Raw genomic sequence first — 22429 nt, 5'->3', positions numbered from 1 at the left:
AATAAAAATTTTGACTATTTTCGCCTTGCTCTTTTTCAAGTGTCAATCTACAGTTGAGGATAGTGATTTAAAAAAATTGAAAAATTTTGATCCTTATGTTGGTTGTTTTTTTTTTTAAATTAAAGGTAAAATGGCTTTTTATATTGTCGATGGTGTTAGTTTAAAAAGTCTGCAATACTAATCACTCCTAAGTCAGCTAGGCAAATCGTTTTATTACATATATCGTCCAATTCCGGTATTTAATTTTAATTGTAAAAGTTAATGCATTCACTTATAAAAATTATTAACAATTATACAAATTATATACAAATCTAATATGCCTAGAAAAACCTTGAACTTGATGAAGTGAAACAGATATTCGTTCTACAAGTCACATTCTCATTAATGAACATACCGACCGAAAAGGGGACGCTTTCGGCATAATAAATGGAATGAACGGGTCAATTCTTGCATCATATACATAAAAGAAAAAATGTTGAAGTTCAAGTAATTTTTCAATAAATATATACCGCATTAAATTTTTTTTGTATTATTAATTTCATAAGAGTGCGTTAATTGGAAGCAAAATACTATATTTTTCAGCTTCATTTCTTATACGGGTCAAACAATTAGATTTAGAATTATTTAGAATTTGTCTCGCACAGTTATAAGCCATTTTACGCTTTACGTAAAATGTTATATAATGCATCCCTATATAAAGAATAGTGCTGCCCAGGCAAACGTCAGTCAAGTGACACCTCAGCAATATGGTCGCTATCAAATTATTACTTTTGACAATTTTAACCTGTGTCTACGTATCAAACGGTGTTATGAGAATAATATCGACGGAACTGGTAGGACCTGAACGTGAAGCTGCTATAGAACGGTTACATACTGGTCTGCACTATGTATATCTTGCTGGTGGTCCTGAATACAGGTGAGGTTAATCTTTGGAATCTGAAGCAAGTATATCTATTAATATTTTAATTTCTCAATAAAGAGTGTTGAAAGTGCGTAAAATAATTCGATACCTAAGGACTGATTATCCCGTGGATATTTACGATGTGGATCTGGTTGATAGAAACAATATCAGCAAATGTGAAGTCAGAATCAGCTTAGTGGGTAAAAGCATTAGGATCGTGTGTAATGGAAATCTGGAAATTCGAGCCAAATACGAGCCAACTGTTGGTCCTTTGAACTAAACCAATATATTTTTTTATTTTTTGATATATACATTTTAATTTTTTAAACTGCAGATAAAATATATTAATCAAAATCTAATAATGAATTTGTACTTGTCAAGATAAATAACAAAATTACGTTAAAAAATAAAATTAATTGCTGATAAATATCAATCTATAGTTCTTCAAAAATATTGGGAAATTTTGATTCTTATGGCAGTAGATCTGAGTAAATATTGTTGGTTTTTTTTTTAATTGCAAAAATACAGTTTTTGTTGATTATAATAATTTAAATGTTTTCGTTAGTCTAATCTGTCTAGAAAAACCTTGACCTTGACCTTGCCACGAATGAAACTGATATTTGCTCTACAAGTCACATTCTCTTCGAGGAACAATACACATAAATATGACAGCTAGGGCTTTGAGCATTTAATTCTTGGGCAAACTTGGATCCATCTACAGCAGAAAAAAATGATCGGTTCAAAGCTATTCTATTTCACAATCTTCGCTGTTGTCTGTGTTTCGCTCTCTCAGCCTGTGCGTGTTGGTGGCCCTCGCGAACTGCAAGGAAACGACTTAAGGGAGGCTATTGATAATTTGGATGCGGTTTTGGCCAAATTGGCTACAGGCGATGGACCCAGCTACAGGTGAGTCACTTCACGTCAATCTATTGTAGTTATGTGTAATTTACGTATTATTTCTCTCTTTATATAGAGCTGTTAAGGTGACCAAGGTGACAGTTCAAGTGGTTGCTGGATCACTTCATACCTACACCGTGGAGTTGGATAAATCGGGTGCCTCCAAGCAGTGCACCGTTGAGATCTGGTCTCAGGCATGGCTTGATAGAACGAGCACTACGATCAAGTGTGAGGGTGATGATATGGCTACTACTTGGTAAAAACAATCATTGATCTGATTACTTTTCCGATTGACTTTCATTTTATTTATAATAAATGCTAGCATCACTCGTATTTTTTTTTAACTTTTTTGTTACTTTTAAACTTTTAAACATAACTTTTTTTATTTGGATATCAGATATACTTTTAAAGTATGACTGAAAAGTATATCTGATATCGCACAATGAGATCAAGATTCCAATGTCGATTCTCCAATGTCGCTGATTTAATAACTTTTTAGTCTTCATGCTATAATATTGTGTCCAATTCTTTGATTTTTTAGGAATACCTGCGGTTTAAATTAAAATTGAAAATATATTAACATTTCGAATACATTTAATTGAGAAAAGTAAGCACGGTTTGGCAATTGACATAAATTCAACATTTGCTTCTCTTCCATAACAAAATCGGAATCGCTTTCAGCAGAAGCTGTTATCGCTCAAAGAACTGTGACAATTTATATATTATTATTATTTCCTTCTTTAATAGTGGAAATTATATTAGCTTGAGTGAATTCCAGAATTATATATCTTGTTTGAAAAGTATTGAATATATTTAAGTCGACTCAAAGGGTAATTTAATATTAATTTGTGTTTATATTGTGTAGTATTTACATTAACTAGTATTCACTGTACAAAGTTGGTAAATACAGCTGTGTATGTTTTGAGTTATGAACTGATAAGCCGTCTCATCAATTTTTGTTGCTTTGACCTATGAGTCTGCTTTCCAATCTTGAATTTGCATTATTCTGGCACGAATACATATTCTTATGTGTTCTCTTTATACATATTTAATTATGAATATATAAAATAAAGCTCAAAGAATATCACTGTTTATATATACATAATGTATTATAAACGAGTTTTGATTATATAATATTTGAAATACGAATTATTTGCATGGGAGAAAGAGCTGATGACGTGTATATTCAATTTCTTAGCATGTTTTGCGATCGGCAAACCTTCAACTCATGAATACTAATTTTTGAATGGCGACAAACATGGAAGACAGAAGCAATGATGTTTGACAAGTTCAAACATAGACAGATGGCAATATGTGACATTGTTTATCTCTTCTTCAACTAGGTAATTGACTAGAACTTCTATTTGTTTTTGATATTCCAAAAAATTTCCATGCTATAAATGTCTACATACATACACAACATGTACACGTAATACTAAAAAAAAGTCACGAAATGTAAATTATAAATTTTGAACTTCGAACTAGTTTGTTTGATCAACAAAATGGGTTGGGTTTCTAACCGGTCTGTCAAAGTTAATACGCTATATAATTATTTAAATATATTGAAATTTGCATGGCAAATTAGCAAGTATGTGTTTGTAATCATTTAATTATAAGCAAATTGTGGTTTCCCTGTAAATTAACACCGCTCAAACAAAGGCAATGTGAAGTATTTATGAACAAGTATATTATAAAGTAATATGCGTGTTTATTTGCTTGCTGCAGCTGTTTACTTTATTTTGGTTTCAGTGGAGATTAATTTATAAATGAATTAATTTAAATGCTTATACATAACTAGTTAAACTACCGATTGATCTCGTTTACTGACGTCTCGTGACTTTGTATTGTACAAAATTATTAATTTGAAGCGCAGACGGCACTCGCACGTCACAAAATTCTCTGATATTTCAAATGCTCTCTCTCTCTCTCTTTTTTATATCTTACTTACGCTAGCGAAACGTTATAAAAGCCGAGTGATGAGCTGCAAATTCAGTCTGTGATCGTGCTGTGCATTGTGCAGAAGGAAAAATCGGAAAAATGTTTGCCATGAAAGTTGTATTCATTGTGGGCTTGTCACTTGCCTTTGCTTCGGCTCAAGTGGGCGTAAGTTAACCTTGCAAAATTAAGTATACTCGTAATACATATTTATTAATTATTGCATTGTATTGGATTCTAGGTTCCCGGTGGAGTGACTGAACTCAGTGGCGATGATCTTGTGTCTGCTACGAATGTGCTGAACAATTCATTGGAGAAGCTGGCTAGCGGCGATGGACCAAATTATAAGTGAGTACAAATTTCAAGGAGTAATTCGTATTGTTATTGATACAAATTCTTCTACTCTAGATTGGGCAAAGTTATCTCAGCTCGTCGTCAAGTTGTTTCGGGTACCAAATACATTTACGAAGTGGAGCTCGTTTCTGAGAACAGCACCAAGACTTGTAATGTGAACATCTGGTCACAGCCCTGGTTGCCCAATGGCAATGAAGTCACCTTTGATTGCCCCGATGGCAAAGTGGTGAAGAAACACAACTAAAGCTGTCAAGTCAAACAAGTGACAGAATAAAAAAATATGCATTGAACTTATTTGGCTGCATAATTTGATTAGGCTTATTTAATTGGCACTGGGAAATAACGCCTCCATCAATTAAATTTACATCTCGTGACATTGAATCAATCAAAATTTGTATAATTATTATCAAACTGAGATCAACTATTATGTGACCTCAGTGATGTGACTGCGATTTTCCATGTCGTTCTATTGCATTTTGCTATTTCTTGCTGCACTTCTCTTCTTATCTACTTGATAATCAATTTATGACCTGTAGCAGCTAAGTCAGTCAATAAATTGACTATATAATATACATGTAGGTCTATCACCGTCATATATTATTTACTATATCAGTAGAGAGAAAGCACAAAAGTATTCATTTATACTACAAATTTATTCTATTATAATAAGAGACAATTGGGTCCTAGATTGTTGCGTGATACTCATGTTGCAGTTGCTGTTTGCTATTGTTTAACCGAAGAGCTGGTTCTTCAAGGTGCTGAGGCTGTTGAGGCCGCTGCTGCTGCTGCTGGAGCTTAGACTTGCGACTTGTTTCTTCAGTGAAGTGACACGACTCCTGCAACTGCTGAGCTTCCTTTGCAGGGCGCTGATGCGACGCAACAAACGTCTCCTGGATGTGGTTGACGATACGGTTGTGGATGATGTACTCGGGCTTGCTGTTGTCGTTGATGTACAATCCGTTGTCACTGTAGCGGAACAGTCCACCGCATTGCTGTATTGCACCAAAGACAATACCACCAAGGCGCATCCAAAAATAACAGTTGCGATCCTCATGTTAATTCTGCTGATTTGATGTCAAGTGCTGAATGTAATTTTTGGTAAGCCGACCCTTCTTTTTATAGCAATTCACAGTTTAATTCAACATATTGACATGTTAAATTGGGCACACATGTGTTGTATGCAATGTTGTTTGAACTTAACTCATTTAATATGTAATCAGTTGTTGTACCGCTTAGAATCTTACCATTTCAGTGTCAGGTTATTTCGAAATCTTGGCAACAGATCAATAAAACAAATAGTTTCTAAAAAGAATAGAGATCAGAGCATATTAAATTTAAGAATTTATCGTAAAGATGAATAAACATTGAATGAATTATTAATTAAGACTCTCCACGAAATGCATGGCTTACGATCTATATTATTTTTAGGGACTGCTACTCTAAGGATTTCATACAACATTTTTGCCAAAAAGTAAATTATAACTTCTTATCTTGTTAAATAAACTTGTAGGTAAATTAATTTTTATAGCAAATGAAATTATGTATAGATTTTTGCATGCATCTGATAATACATGTTTATAAAATTTAAAACATTATTCAACTAAAATTATCTGTCAAAGCAGCATTTTTTTTTAGAAAAAAACTTTCTTTAAAAGAAGCAACCAACACTTAACGATGAGCAACAAAAGCTGATTGCTATAAAAAAGTATAAAAACTGCTGCCTACCTTTAGGCGCTGTATTTTTTAAATAATTGTAGGTATTATATTGTCAAATACTTTTTTTTATTAGATGATTAAAACAGATTTCTATTAACAACGAAACAAACAACTCTTAGATTTAACCCCGAACAACACGAACATTGTTGCTGCGGTTTCTTCTGGAATTGCGGCTGTTGCGTGTGCTTGAAGTAGAGCTGGAGCTGCTGCTAGATCCAGATCCATTCACACGAACGCGTCTCACATTCGTATATCTCAGATTAGAGACGCTGACAATCATGCGGCGAGAGGGTCTCAGAGTAACGGATGCCTCAGTTGTGGTCGTTGTTGTTGTTGTACAATCAGCTGCATCAGCGTTGGCAGTTAATGTGCAATCCGTACAATTGGTGGTGATAGTTGTTGAACAGGCGACTGCATCGCTGCTCCTCACGAAGAACACGGCCAGGACAGCACAGGTTAGGACGATTGTGAAAGATTTCATTTTTCTTTTTTTTTTGGTTTAGTTTAATTCCAAAGAACGTATTTGGAAGTTGTGATATAGTTTTGGATCAATGCTCGGCTTTTATACCATTCTGAGTGGTCTTAGTTTTAGCGGGCCTTGAATGTTTATTTGCAATGTTAAGCAGCTGTTTTGCAATTATTGAGAAAAAAAACTAGACACGTGTGAACTGTAAAACCTTGTTAGTGAGAATATGAGCATTGCTTGAACTCGCACGCCACATTCAAGGATTGTAAATAAAGGCTGAAGCTAGGTAGACAATCTTTGGGATAATGGAAATTTTAAAAATTGTACTTACTAATTTGACCCTGAATCCTGCGCAATTATTTATTGGGCAAAAATATAAAACCATGAGGTGAAACTGTATGTATATTAAAGCGAATATTCTTGTACATCAACGAAATTTTACCTTATTATGAAAATAGTTATTGAATGTTAGCCCAAGTAAGATAATAAATGTTTAACAAACAAATTTGTTGCTTTTGAAATATTTGCTTACACTGGGAAAAACAGCTCTAAAAATGTCAATGGGTTTGGTATAATTTATAAAATTTCTACGCCGTCGATAAGTGAATGTTTTTTGATTAATTAAAAATGTTTTAATTGTTTTTAATTATTTAATAGAGTTCGTAATAAATTATTATGCATATTGAATAAATAAATCAATTTTTTTATAGGAAATAATTTGATTTATTAACATCAAATAATAAATCTAAAAAGAGAATGTCTCTAAATGAAGACTGCAATATTTGTTGCAATTGGATATTTATAAATTATAATGCATTGGTTGTATACATTATAGTTCAGGTTATTTAAAATTGGGTACTGAGTTCCTCATATGGTATTTTTAAAAAATAGCGATATAAATTTTCAATAACAATTTGTAAACATTTATTTACTGAGGAAAATATGATCTTAAACCTAACCCCTGAGAACGCGAACATTGCGGCCACGGCGACTTGAGCGATTGTTGGTCCTGCGGCTGTTGCGAGTGCTGCTTGAAGTTCCAGAACTTGAGCTGCTGCTGGAGCTAGATCCATTGCGGTTCACACGAATACGTCTCACATTCGTATATTTCAGATTGGAGACGCTGACAACCATGCGGCGAGAGGGTTTCAGGGTAACGGCTGCCTCAGTTGTGGTTGTTGTTGTTGTTGTTGTGGTGCAATCAGGTTCGTCGGCATTAGCAGTCTCTGAACAGTCTGTGCAATCGGTGGTAACAGTTGTGGAACAGGCGACTGCATCGCTGCTCCTGATAAAGAAGACAGCCAATACAGCACAGGTTAGGACGATTGTGAAAGACTTCATATTGGTTTAATTTAGATTATTATCCAAGAACGTATCTAGAAGTTGTGATATAGTTTTAGAACAATGCTCGGCTTTTTATACTATTCAGAGTCGTCTTATTTGCAGCGAGCCTTGAATAAATATTTGCAATGGTGATCAGCTTTTTTTATGTTGTTAAACAAAGTACTGTCTACGTTAGAATTATGAAACCTTGTTTGCTTACACATGAGCATAGCTTGAACTCTTAGACCTAATTCAAGAACATTGAATAACAGCCTTAACCAGCTATTTTTGGGATGGCGGAAAATTTGTATACCCACTACCCATAGGGTAGAAGGGTATTATAACTTTGTACCGACAGGAAATGTATGTAACAGGTAGAAGGAGGCATCTCCGACCCTATAAAGTATATATATTCTTGATCAGCGTCAACAGCCGAGACGATCTAGCCATGTCCGTCTGTCCGTATGAACACCTAGATCTCAGAGACTACGAGAGATAGAGTTATATTTTCTTTTCGACAGTATTTGTTATGTTTGCAAGCAGATCAAGTTTGTTTCAAATTTTTGCCACGCCCACTTCCTATAGTAGTTATGATTCCTGAAAATTTGTTTGCGATCAGATAAAAATTGTCGAAGTTATTAAAGAAATACTTTTGTATGGGCAAAAACTCATACTTACTAGGGTCTAATTTGCTTTGAGGACAATCTGATATATTGTGCCGTCTATGGTATATTTTGAATGCGGTACTATATCGATATACCACATATACCATTTGGTATATTTTTAGTATTTTTGCAGTATATTTGGTATATTTTGAGAATAATATCGCAAAATATATTTCTTTTATTCAAAATGGGTAGCGGCTACCTCACAGTCGTGTACACTCGACTGTAGCTTTCTTACTTGTTTAATTTGTAATAGAAATTCCAAAAATAGAAAATTTTTATCGTTATAAAAATAATTGCTTTTCAAACAAATTAGTTGAATTTAAATATTTGTGCATACAGAAGAAAGCAGCTCTGAAAATGTCAATGGACTTACGTGGCGCGCATTTGTTATAATACTATCAAATAGTTGACATTTTTGGAAAAATTAAAAAAAAAATCAAATTATATAAATAAGAATGAACACAATTATCTTAAAATGTAATGAATGTAGTTTGCTATAAATCAAGATGAATATTTATTAGAAAATTAGTATTTTATTATTAAATATAAAAAACCATAGCCTTTACAGTCATTACAAATAATTGAAAAGAAAAAAACTTAAATTTTCTTACTGTTAGAAAATGCAATTCACATATATTCTACATCAATCCCTGGTTAGGTACTTGTGCTGAACATTTAACTGGAGAAAAACATTCTACACTTTGAGCATTCATTGTGTTTCTTCTTCTGCGTCACCGGATATGATTAAAAATTCAAAATTTCGTGGTTTAAATTATATGCGGATTAAATGGCATTAAAAAGATTCTCACTTGTCAATTTAGAATTTCGAAGTAGAGATTTGTCTGTGAATTTGTGAAGAGGATGTCTTTAAATTCAGACGGCAATATTTGTTGCACTAGTCGTATGCTTTATATATTACTTAATATAAAACTGTGTGCTGCTTCACTAAAAAGTACACCGTATGTTTAGATGGAAGACGATATCAATTTTATATAACAATTTGTAAATATTTATTTAAAAATTGAAAATATTTGTTTATGTCTAACCCCTGCGAACACGAACATTGCGGCCACGGCGACTTGAGCGATTGTTGGTCCTGCGGCTGTTGCGAGTGCTGCTTGAAGTTCCAGAACTTGAGCTGCTGCTGGAGCTAGATCCATTGCGGTTCACACGAATACGTCTCACATTCGTATATCTCAGATTGGAAACGCTGACAACCATGCGGCGAGAGGGTCTCAGAGTAACGGATGCCTCAGTTGTGGTTGTTGTTGTTGTTGTTGTGGTACAATCAGGTTCGTCGGCATTAGCAGTCTCTGAACAGTCTGTGCAATCGGTGGTGACGGTTGTTGAACAGGCGACTGCATCGCTGCTCCTGACGAAGAACACTGCCAAGACAGCACAGGTTAGAACGATTGTGAAAGACTTCATATTGGTTTATTATTAGATTATTATCCAAGAACGTATCTAGAAGTTGTGATATAGTCTTAGAACAATGCTCGGCTTTTTATACTATTCAGAATCGTCTTATTTGCAACGAGCCTTGAATAAATATTTGCAATGGTGAGCAGCTTTTTTTAAAGTTTGAACTATGAAACCTTGTTAGTTAACACATATCATAAGCGTTGCTTGAACTCACAGACAAGAAATTCAAGAACTTTAAATAGCAGCCTATTCTATTTTTGGAACAATTAAAGTGTGGAAATTTGTTCTTACTGTCTTGATACTGACTCATTCGTGTATTTTATATATATTAGGTGAAAGTTTTTCAATTAGATGGTCTAGACAATGTAATTAAGATTAAATTAATATGCATTATTACCCTTAATATGGAATATTAATTTAATAAGAAAAGAATTACCCATGCTACATATTTATGTACGTACTGTAATACGAAGCAAGCTTATACTTATAAGTGCTTAGCAAACAAATTTGAAGTATTTAAATATTTGTTCACACAGAGAAAAACAGCTCTGCAAATATCAATGGGCTCAAATGGCACTTATGTGGCGAACATTTGGTGTATTTCATTAAATGCCTATGGATAAATATGTTTAATTAAAAATTATGTAATTACCTTAATGGTATTTGAGCTTCAATTTAAAATTACCACATAAATACTTATGCACATAATTTTACAACTTTATGAGGGGCATAGGGTTCGTTTTCATCATATAATCGATTTTATTTAATTTTATATTGTAATACTTAATATACAATAAAATATTTCGACAAACTGAACTGACTTCTTGAATTAGAATTGTATTTGTTTTCAAATAAAGTCAACAATTATGCAATTTAATTTTATTTCCATTTTCAGTATTATTGGTATTTTTTGGGTCTACTACAGATTTTTAGCATGAAACATCTTTCAAATGGGTTTTGGTACACTAAATTCAATTGATTTATAAAATACCATTTGTTTGTATTGTCATTTGTCTTATTGACGAAGATTTTGTCTAAGAAGTGTCATCTTATATAAACAAACACAAAAAAAAAGATTCAGAACTACCTTTCTATTTACACAACTGTCATTAAGATACTATTATTAGGGAATTTCCTTGTGGCGATTCGTGAATATTTATGATTAATGAGAGCACGTATTACGCACTTTTGTTGAACAAATAAGCAAAGTACCTTCAATATGTGTGCGCATAAAGCTGTAGAAAAGCCTTGTGCACACTCAGAAAGTCATTGTGTTCATTGAAGGCAAGTTTACCTCACCGGATAATATTTAAAAATTAAATATTTAAATAAATGTCATGAAAGATCTGCATAGTTGTCAATTTTTCAGGGTAAAATTTATTTGTATTCCATAAGTCAATAATGATGATATCTATATATTCATAATTATGTTCCACTTGTCGTATGCTTTATATTTTCAGCTAATCAACCAAAATAGCATACTAATTTACTGAAGCAATTACTACACTAGCATTGAAAAAGAATAAATGTTCAATAACAATGTGTATATATTTATTCACTCATGAAAAATATCATCTTATAATTAACCTCTGAGCACACGAATATTGCGGCGATTGCGATTTGTTCTGCGACTGTTGCGTGTGCTTGAAAGTCCAGTAGTTCCAGTTCCAGTGCTGGTGCTCGAGCTAGATCCATTGCGATTGACACGAATACGTCTCACATTTGTATATCTCAGATTGGAAACTCGAACAATCATGCGGCGAGAAGGTTTCAGGGTAACGGAAGCCACAGTTGTGGTTGTTGTTGTTGTGGTACAATCGTCATTGGTTGCGTTGTTACCATCCGAGCAATCCGTGCAGTTGCTGGTGATAGTTGTTGAACAGGCGACTGCATCGCTGCTCCTGACGAAGAAGGCGGCCAAGATAGCACAGCTCAGGATGATTGTGTAAGATCTCATTTTGCGAAGTGGTGGTTTATTTCCGAAGAATGATTTCGAAGTTTGTGTTGTAGTTTCGTTGACAGGCACAGCTTTTTATAGTGAAATTTAATAATTTATTTATTTGCTTTGAACCTTGAGAAATTGTCTGCAAACTTGCGCAGGTGTTCCATTATTGTGTAGAATAGATACAACCTTGTGATTTTCAAGTTAGCTAGGGGTTGACGTAAAATAAAAGATTTAAACTATGAACTATTATTACGTATACTTAATATTCATATGTATCAGACACAGTTCTTTCAATTGTTTAATGACTTCAGCTAAGTGTCGCAGTTTTTATTATTTATTTTAAAGTATTTGCACTAGCTAAATAAATAAATATGTTCATAATAATTATTTATCTACTCTATCGCCGCATGGCAAATATATTAGTTTATTTTTCAGTCGCAATAAATGATTTGAAGGATCTAGTCGAACTCTGCTGTAGTTTCATAATTAAATTGAGCATACTTAATATTCAACAAATCATTTCAAATTGTAAAGCTCAACAGACAATGGAATATATAATATGTCGTGAGAGTTTCCAATGAATGAGCTTTTGTATATTCAGAGTTTTAATTATAATGACGTCAGGTGTTATATTTCAGAGAGAGCGACTAAAACAATGGCTAATGTTGATTCTGTTCAGTTGAAGTTTGCGTCGATTGCTGATCAGTCATGGAGCTTAGAAGCGGTGTTTATTTAATTATTGTGATTTTCATACAGAGATCGGTGAGTGAATAAGTTGTGGCTAAAATGTGAATAAACTGTTCTAATCTTTACTGCATTAGCTTGCGATTTGTATACCTCCACATCATTGCATAGAAGATGTGAGTATGAAACATAATTAAATTTGTATAAAATTGAAGTTTAGCTATCTATCAGATGGAATTAAGCGAAGCTAAGGAACGTTACACATACGTGCTATCGAAATACGCAGAGTTGGAAATGAAAATTACCGGAGAGCCCCTAGGGTAAGTTCTGAGCAAATTTCCATGCTGTCACAGTTTCGCAGTTACATTTTTGACGCTTTCGACCGCAGCTTGCATGGCAAACTCGTCACGCATGGCGACATCGAGGAGCAGCACATTGTGTTCCAACTGATGGACAATACACCGCACGACGTCATCCAGAGCTGCGTGTTTGTGGTGACCAAGAAACCGGGCGAATGTGAGTCCATTGTCACAGTGTGTAACACATTCCTGGGACGCACACCGCGACCGCTGCTGGAACGCAAGCCACTCATGGTATGTGAGGATGGCGTGCGCGAGGCGGAAGTGGAAGTCGAACCGGAAGCCGAGGACACTGAGAACGCCAATGAGGGCGGAGAGGAAACGGCCGCGGCCGCAGCGCCGGATGTCGATGTGACCAACGCCAGTGAGCTCATCTAAGTATGTTAAGTCTACTGCTACTCAATAAAGACAAATTGTAATGTTCTGTGTTATGGTTGAAGCATATGCAAGAAATTCTTTTTTTTTAGTACAGACAATGTATGACTATTTACAGCACAATAAAATGAAGAAGGAATTTTTATATTATTAATCCAAAATGGATTAAGTAAAACGAACATCTTATTAAAATGTGTGAAGAACCAACGTTTAATTCACGAATTTTTTGCTCAGCCTAAAAGTATGCTACAAAAATCATGCATTTCATAAGCAGTCGCTTGCATTGCTCTGAAACGAATTGTTTTATTTGTAAGCCATGCTTTTAAGTTGTGAAAGAAGATCAAAATAATATTATTGGATGCAGTTGCTCTTAAGCAAGAGCAACAACTATTTCTGCAGCATAAAGCTCAACAATTGATGACCGCCAACTGACAAAAATGGCGCCTGCGCTTAAGCTTGCAGCAAAGTAAAGAGAGTCTTTAGAGTTTGGCTTACAGTGGTCTAAAAGTGATGTGAATGGCAATGAATGAAATCGAAAATGAATAAATAAATAATAATAAAAAACATAAAGTTTAGAAAAATATTTATTTATATGTATTAATATTTAAAAAAAAAACATTATTTTGCAAAATATGTTTGACTAAATTGTAAGCTTTGATTATCAATTTCGCATCACTGTTGCAGTCAATGCCATCAACCGCAGCCACCTTGAAAGAGCGCGAGAGCGTGCTTCCCGGAGTGACATTGCGAGAGAGTGAGAGTGAGAGCTAAAGCGAGAGCGTGTGCCAAATAACAGTAAACAAAGCGTAGCACATGCTACGCCAACGCCAGGGATAGCGCAAAAGCTGACGCTGACGCTGCTGCTGGCGTTGCTGCTGGTTCAGCTGCTTCAGCTGCTGCTGCTGGTTACGCATCGCCCTATCAGTTGATGTCTGGCGCCAAAGCGAACTGGAGCAACGAAAATGCGACAATAGCAAAAGCTGAGAGCCCAAACGCTGCAGAACACGAATGCTTCCACAGACGCAACAGCGAGGGAGGGCAACAGAAAGAGAGCGAGAGTGCTAGAGAGAGAGAGAGTGTAAGCGAGACCAATGCAACGAGAGAGAGAGAGTAAGCCAGTAGTGTGAGTGAGAGCGAGAGAGAGCGCAAGTAAGCAAGCGAAAGAGCGAGCGAGAACTGTTTGGGTTACGGTGTAATTTAGCTAGGAGCCCGCACAGAAATTTTTGGTCGCAACATTTTTGTTGCTCAGTGCTCAACTTGACGTCGTGCTGTGAAAAAGTCGTACAACCAAATCCGGGCAGCTCTGTGGCAGCGTTCATCCACCCACCGCCCGCCATCTGCTCGGACTTCAAGCTGCTGCTTGCTGCTGCTGTTTCTGCTGGTCGTTGTCGTCGTAGTCGGAATTGCGGAATTGCCGCCGGTTGTAAAACAGTAGAGCAAACAGTTTTGCATAATATGTATAGCAAATATAAATAAAAAAAAAGAAAACAACAACATGAAATAAAGCATCACAACAAACAACAAATAAAGCATAGTCGAGCATATAGTGTATGAAAATTAATCAACTATTTAGTGTACTCATAAAAATTAAAAAACAAAAATAAATACAAAACAAACAAACAGCGACCACAAAAACAAACGCTTGTCAAGTGCAGTGCATAGCGCGATTTGTCGCCTTTTTTTCCCCCAACTTAATTCACATTTTACCCGCAATAAATAGTCGCAGCCATCGTGTCGTTCAGTTGCGTGTTATCAGGCGGGTACAAGCAGCAGCAAAAAAAAGCTATAACAACAACAGCAACAACAAACCCAAACAAAACAAAATAAAAGTAAAAAGAATAACAAGAACAATAACAATAACAGTGGCAGTGACAGTGACAGCGATAGACACACAAAGACACATTCGAATATACCATACTTAAAAATGAAAACAAAAACAAAAGCAAATCGAGGCGAAATGTAAACTGCATTTGAATTCGACGCTGACGCCGACGACGAAGCCGACGCCAAACACCGACGCACACATGTGCGTGCTTGGGTAAGTACTTCACTTATTGTTGTTGTTGTTGTTGTTGATGATGTTGTTGTGCCTACCTATATGAGTGTACATGTGTGTGTGTGTTTATCTTGAGCTCAGCCCAGCTGAGCTGAAGCTGGAGCTGTGTTGTTGTACTTTCGTTGCTCTGCGCTGCGCTGCGTAAACAAAGCAAAACCAAACAAAACACACACCCGCAAAAAAACACACACAAATTAGTAGACCAAAAGTAAACTGAAATCCAAACACAGTAGCGAAATGAAGAGGAACCCCACCAAATGAGTAAATTACAATATTTTACCCTTGAATGCGAATTTGCTGCGCGTATTTTATGTATTAGAGTGCTGAGCTGCTGCTTCTACTGCTGGCTAGTAGCTAAAAGAGGGGTTAAGAGGAGCGTCGGGCAACGCGAACGCTGCCTGGGAAAGCACTTTACTTTTCAACAACTTTTTCTCGCCTCAAATTTCATAAATATAAATAAAAAGCAGCGACGTGAGCAACTTTTTGCTTTCGTTCCTTTTTCTGTCATTTCCTTTGCTGCCTGTTTTTTCGTGTTTTTCTTTTTTTCTCTCTTTCCCTCTGACGTGTAACGCAAATTACTTTAAAAATTGTTTTCACGCAGTTTCTTAGGTTTTGTGAGAGTGTGTGTGTGTGTGTTTTTTTTTTGTACTCGGGCGCGTATTTTGTCTTGTTGCCCTTTTGGAGATACGCCAAGTGGCCCCCCTTCCCCCATTTCTCCACCAGAGACAGTGAGTCAAGACAGTCAGTCAGTTAGTCAAATCCATTAAGTTCTTGTTTGCTTCTTATTTTATTTTTGTTCTATACAAAAAGTTGCCCATGTCAACGTTTTGCATTAACCCACAGTCAGTCCGTCCGTCTGTCCATCTGTCTGTCTGCCTGTCTGTCCTTCTGTGTCTCTTTATTTTTATTTTTTCTTTTCAGTCTGCTTTCTAAGGATTTTCAAAAATAACACAATTTACGAACTTATTATGTTCGCTTTACAATGCTTCACCACTTGCTTTAACTGCTTCCTTTGTCGAATGGCCAATAAAAGGCATAAGCGAATCCTCTCTGGAGCATCAACTAATGAATCACTTAGAATAATTAGATGTACTTATTAGCTAGCTAAAATATCTTTCTGCCAACTAATAAGTCACTTAAAATCTTTAATCGTTAGACTTAATTTTATGAAAATTAGCTAGATAAAACAATGAATTTCCTAAAACTTGCACAAACAAACTTTAACTCTGTGAGTTCATAGTTTATTCATTTCCTGATGAACAAAGAATAATCTATGACAATTTGCTAAGTGCTCATAAAAGCGGCTTACGCAAAGGGGTCAAGCAATAACGGCTTCAAAGTATTTTCTTTACCTTCAAATTGAAGCATTTAAATGTTTGTCCATTGGGAGATTAGGCTTATGTCCGACTTTCGAACAGGGTATAAATAGTCGATGTCGATTCTCTCTTTTTTTTTACTTTTTTTTTTACTTTTTTTTATTCGCAATTTTACTTTTTTCGTTTTAGCACCCGGCGCGTTTTTTCGTTCGTGCCTTGGTGATGTCTTAGTGGACTGACGTTCATTGGCTTTATGCGGTCCGCAGGCGGATATTTGTTTTTGTTATTGTTCCTTCATTCTCAGCGCCATTTGCCTTGACTTGCGCTTCCTCTGCCTTTGGCGCTTCCTCTTTCCCTTCCCCTTCCCCTTACTCACGTTCTACGCCATTCTCCCCGTCACTCTGTCAGTTTCATCATCGGCCATAAAATGGTGTCTCTGCGCACATTTCGCTGGTCGCGTTCACATCTGTGACAGGCTTTTGCCTAGTTTAACCTTGCCTTGGATTCGGTTTTTATGGCACCTCCACACCGCTCCTCCAACATTCTCTCATTGCCCTTATTCGTGGCCAGACATCAACACATTTTCGCAACTTTATTTTGTTCCACGCATTCTTACGCATTTTTCTTTTTTTCTTTCTTTGCTTTTCACACGGCTTTTCTTTTAGCATTTGTTGGCCCAGTTTCTCTCGAAATTTCCCTGTGAGGAGGCAACACTGAGGCCAACTTCATTTAATCAGCAATTCATTTATTAAAACGTTGCGACGGCTTTGATGTTCTACTCCCACTTCTTTCTTTCTCTCTCTCTCTATTTTAATTGTCCTTGAAGTATTTTTCGCTTGGTTTATTGATTCGGTTATCTTGCTCACAATGTTAGCTGATAAAATTGACGCTAATTTGCTGTTTGCTGTCGTGTGAGCGCCAAATTATTGCCATAGATAAATCCAAATTCATGTGATTGCATTTGACATTATCCCTTAGGGCGATGGCGTTTGCTGTAGATCCCCAATCAAGTGTATGATTAAATTTTCCGCCACAGCCAAAATTCAGATATCGCTTGGCTATTTAAAGCAATTGGATTAATCGCAAATTAATTCAATTTATTTATCATTTACAGATAAAACGTAGAGATACACGTTCTAATCATCAATCGACAAACAATTGGTGAGTAGTAGTAAAATGAATTATTTATAAATTACGTATACGTGATGTGTACGAGTATGACTTTTAAACAAGCTATCGACGTGATTTCGAAACTCGCATCAAAACAGCTCATAAAAATGTAAAAAGCAACAACAACGAATCAAATTACATTTCAACTTCAGGAAGAAGAACTATTAATATTGACCAAAGACTCGAGCAAAAGTTTTCCTCAGCGGAAAATAGTTGAGAAATGTTATGAAAGGCAGCGGAGATACGCTGTCGCCATTGCCAACGCCGACGCCATTTCAACCTGCGCTCTATTTGGTCTGCTTTTCCGCAGCAGCCGCCGCCGCCGACGTTGTCTGACTTTTAGTTGCTTCATTTTCAGACTCGTCTGTTGTTGTTTGTTGTATGTACGTATATAATTTTTGCTTTTATATTTTTCATTTGGCAAACGACGCCAGTAAAAGTAAACGCGAAAAAGTTCGGGCTTTACCCGTTTTGTGTAAGACGCTTATCCGTCTTACCCACGTTTTTTATCCGCATTTCTCTCGCCTTTCATCTCAATATCTTTGAAAGAGCTTCAGCAACATTTTCTTGGCTTTGCGCTTTTGTGGTTTGGCCCCAACTGACTTCCTCTAGCTGTTGCCATTGACTTGACCACCAAAGGGAAATGCTACTGACAAAGAATAAAACAAATGCAAAGGATAAACTATAAACATAAATGGCACGACTTCCAGATACCTGCACACAGCTTAAAGTTGAAAATGCACTTTAAAGTTGTTGCAATGATATTCGGAAGTTTGTTTTATATGTTGCAGAGTTCCTTTATTTTTTTTGGAGATACATTTCTCAGTTTTATTACGCAAGAGAAGGTATGAATAAAATGCGTTACCATTTTTCGTATGACGTTCATAACAAAAGTTATTGTCTGCGGGGATTTTCGCTTTACTGTTCAACACATAAATTTCTGCAGCACTTTTTTTTCTTTTATTCTATTTCTTTTTCTTTGGTTTTCCCCACACACACATGTTTCGCAACCGCTTTTCGTTATAGTAGACGACTAGTTGTTGTTTTGGTCGCTTGGATTTTCTGATTATTCCTTTTCGAGCTATTTTTAGTAGTCAACATTTATTTTGGTCAATGGTTTCGTCGTCTTTTTGTTTTCGTTTTGCGACTAATTTGGCCACAAAGTTGACCCTCGTCTTTGGTGACTGTGCGAAAACAAAAACCGGTGGAGAGAATGGTTTCAATTAAAAGCTTTCGCCTTGTTTTGCATGCAGAGCGAACAATAATAATAATAATAATAATAGCAGGGCTAGGTGGGAGGAATAGCGGGGGAGGGGACATTTCACTATCGATTATGTAATCATCAATGACCAGCAATGCCACGTGGACGTTGGCCGTGTAATTATATTTTCCTATCCAGTGCACATTGTTACAACTGATTATTATATTACACATACGCAGTGTTGGCAGCGTGCGAAAAACAACTGAAAGCATGTTGCAACATTCCGACGCTAACGTTGTTGTCCTCGCTTGTTACGCTGTCGAGAGACCTTCTGTGTTTCAGTGTTGAAGTTGCCTTTTCATAATTAAATTATTTTCGCTGCGAATTGTCGCTTTTGGTTGCTGCTTGCTACAAGAGGCCGCTCATTGAGTTAATTTGTGACAATTTGCGACTGTGTTGAAACAGCAAACGTCTGCGCTTTTCCTCCTTATCCTTAATGACGCCGCACAAGCTTAAGCGTAAGGATTTCCATTCAAGGCTCAAGCTGGCAAAAATAAATAGCGTTCACCTCACCTGCAATTTTCAACCCTTTTATTTTTTTTTTTTTTGCCAGCTGCAACCTCATACAAAGTGTGTTCGTTAAATCGTGCGGCAATAAAGAGTCAACCAACGAACCAACCACTCGACCAACAGTTCATTTTTGTTGTTGTACAACTCTTTCGTGTGCATTTAATTAGCATAATTTGATTTGTACACTGCCGGTTCTACTCGCTTTTCATTCAAATTAAATACACATAAATTGCAATTTATTTCGACTGTGCTTCTATTCTGTTTTGTTTCTCTACTCTTCTGTTGTCTCTGTTGTCGGCAGCCAGAAAACAGAGAATGAAATTAGCCCAACAATTTAAAATTTGTTTAATTCCATTCCGAGTTAAACAAGTTTAAAGTTTGACCCGATTTTCAAAGTTAATTACGAGGCAACAAGAATTTAAATAAGTTAAAGTTACAATTTTCGACTGCTGTCTACTGCAGTGGCCAAATTAAAAGTGGCTGACAAAACTTTAAACGAGATAAAAACGTAACGAAAGCAAGCTTGATCCTGGGTCAGCTTTAGTTTAGCTATTATGCAAATGCAATTCTCATATTAAATCACGTGCAGTAATCCCCGAATTTATTATTTATTATCATTAAATCTGCTGCATAATTCATAATTTACTGCAAAAGTAATTAAGCTGAAAAGTAAATTTAAAACTTAATTCGCACGTTTATTAATTGCCGTATATTTGTTGTTGAAATTATTGACAGCTTTGTCAACATTTGCGTTTGATGTCCTGCGTTTTTATGATGAAATTTAACATGCACTTGACAGCGAACATTTTCGTGCAACTTTTTTACGACATTCACACTGCAAGTAGTTGGTTATTTATTTATTTATTTCTTTTTTTTTTGCTTCAAAACTATTTATTACATATTTTTGTTTCTGTTGCATGCGAAAACTTTGCAGGCAATTTGGCAAACTGCAGGCGAAGCAAACTGTGCGCAAACTTTTAACCACAAAAAAATAGAAGTGAAAAGCACCCAACGAAAATCCGAGTTCTTCTTCATTTTTTTTTTTTTTATGAATTTTTGTGAAATGTAAGCAAATTTTACTCACGCTTCGAGAGTGAATAGAGAGGAGTGTGAGTAGGCTACACACAAAAGTCGCAGCATGCAAATTTCCGGCTTTTAGTAACGCTCTCTGTGTGTGGAGCAACAGTGCGCAGCTGAAGAACACAAACACACACACACTCATATATATTTCTAAGTAAATGCTCACGAATGTATGAATATTTTATATAGCAAATGTAACTAAATACATGCTACACACATTCCCTTTAACTGCTGATGCCGTCTCGCCGACCCACTTGGAACTGACAGCATGACAACAGCACTTCCTCATCCATACATATGTGATGTATGGCTTTTAATGAACCCTAAAGTATCCTAGTCATATGCTGTTCGAATGACTCATCATCGTCATCAGCGTCGAACAGTTTAACATAATATTGCTTAAATGTTATACTTATCTCTATATACATACATTTGTAGCAGACAGTCGTATCTATCTGTCTTTCCTACTGGGGCACAAATCCTGCAAACGAAACGCAGCAAAAAAAAGGACATATGTAAAGTGTCAGGCAGTATGTGCCGCTGTCGCTCTAGCTCTAACTCGTGTGTGTATTTTGCGGTTTTGCAATTCAAGATGTGGCTTCCACACAAACACAAACACACACACAGTCGCACAGTCCCAGGCCCGGGACCAAGTTGAAGAGCCAGACCCTTCCCCCGCTTAACAGCCAACGTTGTGAGTCGCGGCTGTTGCTGCTCTGGTGGCTGCTTAAGTGCCCAAGCTCAACTTTGATGCCTGCTATCTGTCTGTGTGAGTGTGTGTGTGTGTGTGCGCTCTGCTTTTATCTCTGTGTTAGTCATAAACGATTCTTGCTCCTTATGCCATATAAAAATCTATGCTACATTAGTTCGTTAGCTTTAACCGACATAGTTGTTGTGGTTGTTGTTGTCTGATGTTGTTGCTGTCTTTTTCGCATATGTATTTTGTTTGTTTTAAGAGCTGCTGCGCTTTTGTTTGGCCCCCGTGTTCAACTCGGGCATTGTGTGTCACTGAAGAGCGCTTGAGGTTAGCAGTCAGACAGACTGAGAGACAGATAGACAGACAGACAGGCTTGGGAGATAGCTACAGTTGTTCATGTGCTGGCATTTAGTTATGGCTCAGTCATGACAGCAACAACAACAACAACGTATAATGTGGGCAAAAAAGAGCCATAAACATTTTGCCAGCCAACAACTTTTGCACAATGTTCGTGTGTAATTATTCCTGAGCTGCTGTCACATCAGACGCCACCGCTATGCTCCCATTACCACCACTGACTCTTGACTCCTGCTCCTCAAGCTTGTTATAAGCGTCCTCTAATCCTTGTTGAGGCGCTCAACAGGCTCTGGAACTTGGCTGCCGCCTGCAGGTGCCTTTTGTGTCAAACTCTCTTGTGACCCGCACAACTAAAACAGAGACCTGCAACAATGGCAACAACAAACACAACACAGCACAGCACAACACACAAAATGCACTAACTAGCGTCTAAACTAATTAATGACTGCCAACAACCATAATTAGATTTACTTAATTTCACTAAGGTCCTTGTAACTTAAACGCATTCTAATTGGGACTCAAATTACTTTGTTTTAAGCTTCAGTTCAGTTATCAACTAGTTTTGTGGCCATACTAAACTATTTGCAGCTGCCAGCAAATGTGTGTAATAAAAGTTGCGGCTCAAGAATTTAAATAATTACCCTGAAAGGCTGTCAAATAAGTTTTGTAGCTCTTGAAAGTTGGGTGATTAAAGTGAAGTTTGGTTGTTAAAGTATTAATTGTTTTATTACACTAATTTCAGTACTGAAGTCAGAAATAAATACAAATAATTATCTTTACTGATTATTATTCACAACTATATACAAACTATTTTATAACAATTTTGTGACTTTTATATAATATTACATATTTATTGTTAAATGCTTAACTACTCTATTTTCAAATTAATTTATATTTTTTTTTTACACTTTTGAATACATAAATTTGAATTATTTGA

The 22429-nt window shown here is 36.1% G+C and overlaps 6 protein-coding genes across 6 annotated transcripts in view; 5 read left to right on the top strand and 1 right to left on the bottom strand.

The window, feature by feature from the left end:
• The first annotated feature begins 718 nt into the window (after positions 1–718).
• On the top strand, positions 719–1313 carry LOC117573850 (uncharacterized). Its single transcript, XM_034257319.2, has 2 exons — positions 719–916; positions 980–1313. Exons 1-2 carry the CDS (start codon positions 747–749, stop codon positions 1179–1181), a joined length of 372 nt encoding a protein of 123 aa, XP_034113210.1. The 5' UTR covers positions 719–746; the 3' UTR covers positions 1182–1313.
• A 260-nt stretch (positions 1314–1573) lies between these two features.
• Positions 1574–2109, top strand: LOC117573857 (cystatin-like protein). The gene is made up of 2 exons (XM_034257330.2): positions 1574–1807; positions 1875–2109. Exons 1-2 carry the CDS (start codon positions 1632–1634, stop codon positions 2056–2058), a joined length of 360 nt encoding a protein of 119 aa, XP_034113221.1. The 5' UTR covers positions 1574–1631; the 3' UTR covers positions 2059–2109.
• A 1668-nt stretch (positions 2110–3777) lies between these two features.
• LOC117576151 (sarcocystatin-A-like) lies at positions 3778–4377 on the top strand. The gene is made up of 3 exons (XM_034260719.2): positions 3778–3901; positions 3975–4081; positions 4142–4377. Exons 1-3 carry the CDS (start codon positions 3836–3838, stop codon positions 4329–4331), a joined length of 363 nt encoding a protein of 120 aa, XP_034116610.1. The 5' UTR covers positions 3778–3835; the 3' UTR covers positions 4332–4377.
• Positions 4378–7223: 2846 nt separating this feature from the next.
• On the bottom strand, positions 7224–7610 carry LOC117574417 (protein new-glue 3-like). Its single transcript, XM_034258255.1, has one exon. It carries the CDS (start codon positions 7608–7610, stop codon positions 7224–7226), a length of 387 nt encoding a protein of 128 aa, XP_034114146.1.
• Positions 7611–12172: 4562 nt separating this feature from the next.
• On the top strand, positions 12173–13129 carry LOC117576150 (uncharacterized). Its single transcript, XM_052006594.1, has 5 exons — positions 12173–12188; positions 12266–12389; positions 12449–12487; positions 12543–12631; positions 12700–13129. Exons 2-5 carry the CDS (start codon positions 12336–12338, stop codon positions 13046–13048), a joined length of 531 nt encoding a protein of 176 aa, XP_051862554.1. The 5' UTR covers positions 12173–12188; positions 12266–12335; the 3' UTR covers positions 13049–13129.
• Positions 13130–13982: 853 nt separating this feature from the next.
• LOC117574012 (cGMP-specific 3',5'-cyclic phosphodiesterase) overlaps positions 13983–22429 on the top strand; it is a 57744-nt gene continuing 49297 nt past the window's right edge. Inside the window, exons 1-2 of the mRNA XM_034257596.2 lie at positions 13983–15083; positions 17532–17578. The gene's annotated coding sequence lies outside the window, so the exon portion shown is untranslated. The remainder of the gene's footprint in view (positions 15084–17531; positions 17579–22429) is intronic.

The sequence above is a fragment of the Drosophila albomicans genome, chromosome 2R (assembly GCF_009650485.2).
Source record: "Drosophila albomicans strain 15112-1751.03 chromosome 2R, ASM965048v2, whole genome shotgun sequence".
NCBI classification, from domain to species: domain Eukaryota; kingdom Metazoa; phylum Arthropoda; class Insecta; order Diptera; family Drosophilidae; genus Drosophila; species Drosophila albomicans.
The sequence above is the reverse complement of the archived record's forward strand: the minus strand, read 5'-3'. Positions and strand labels throughout refer to the sequence as shown.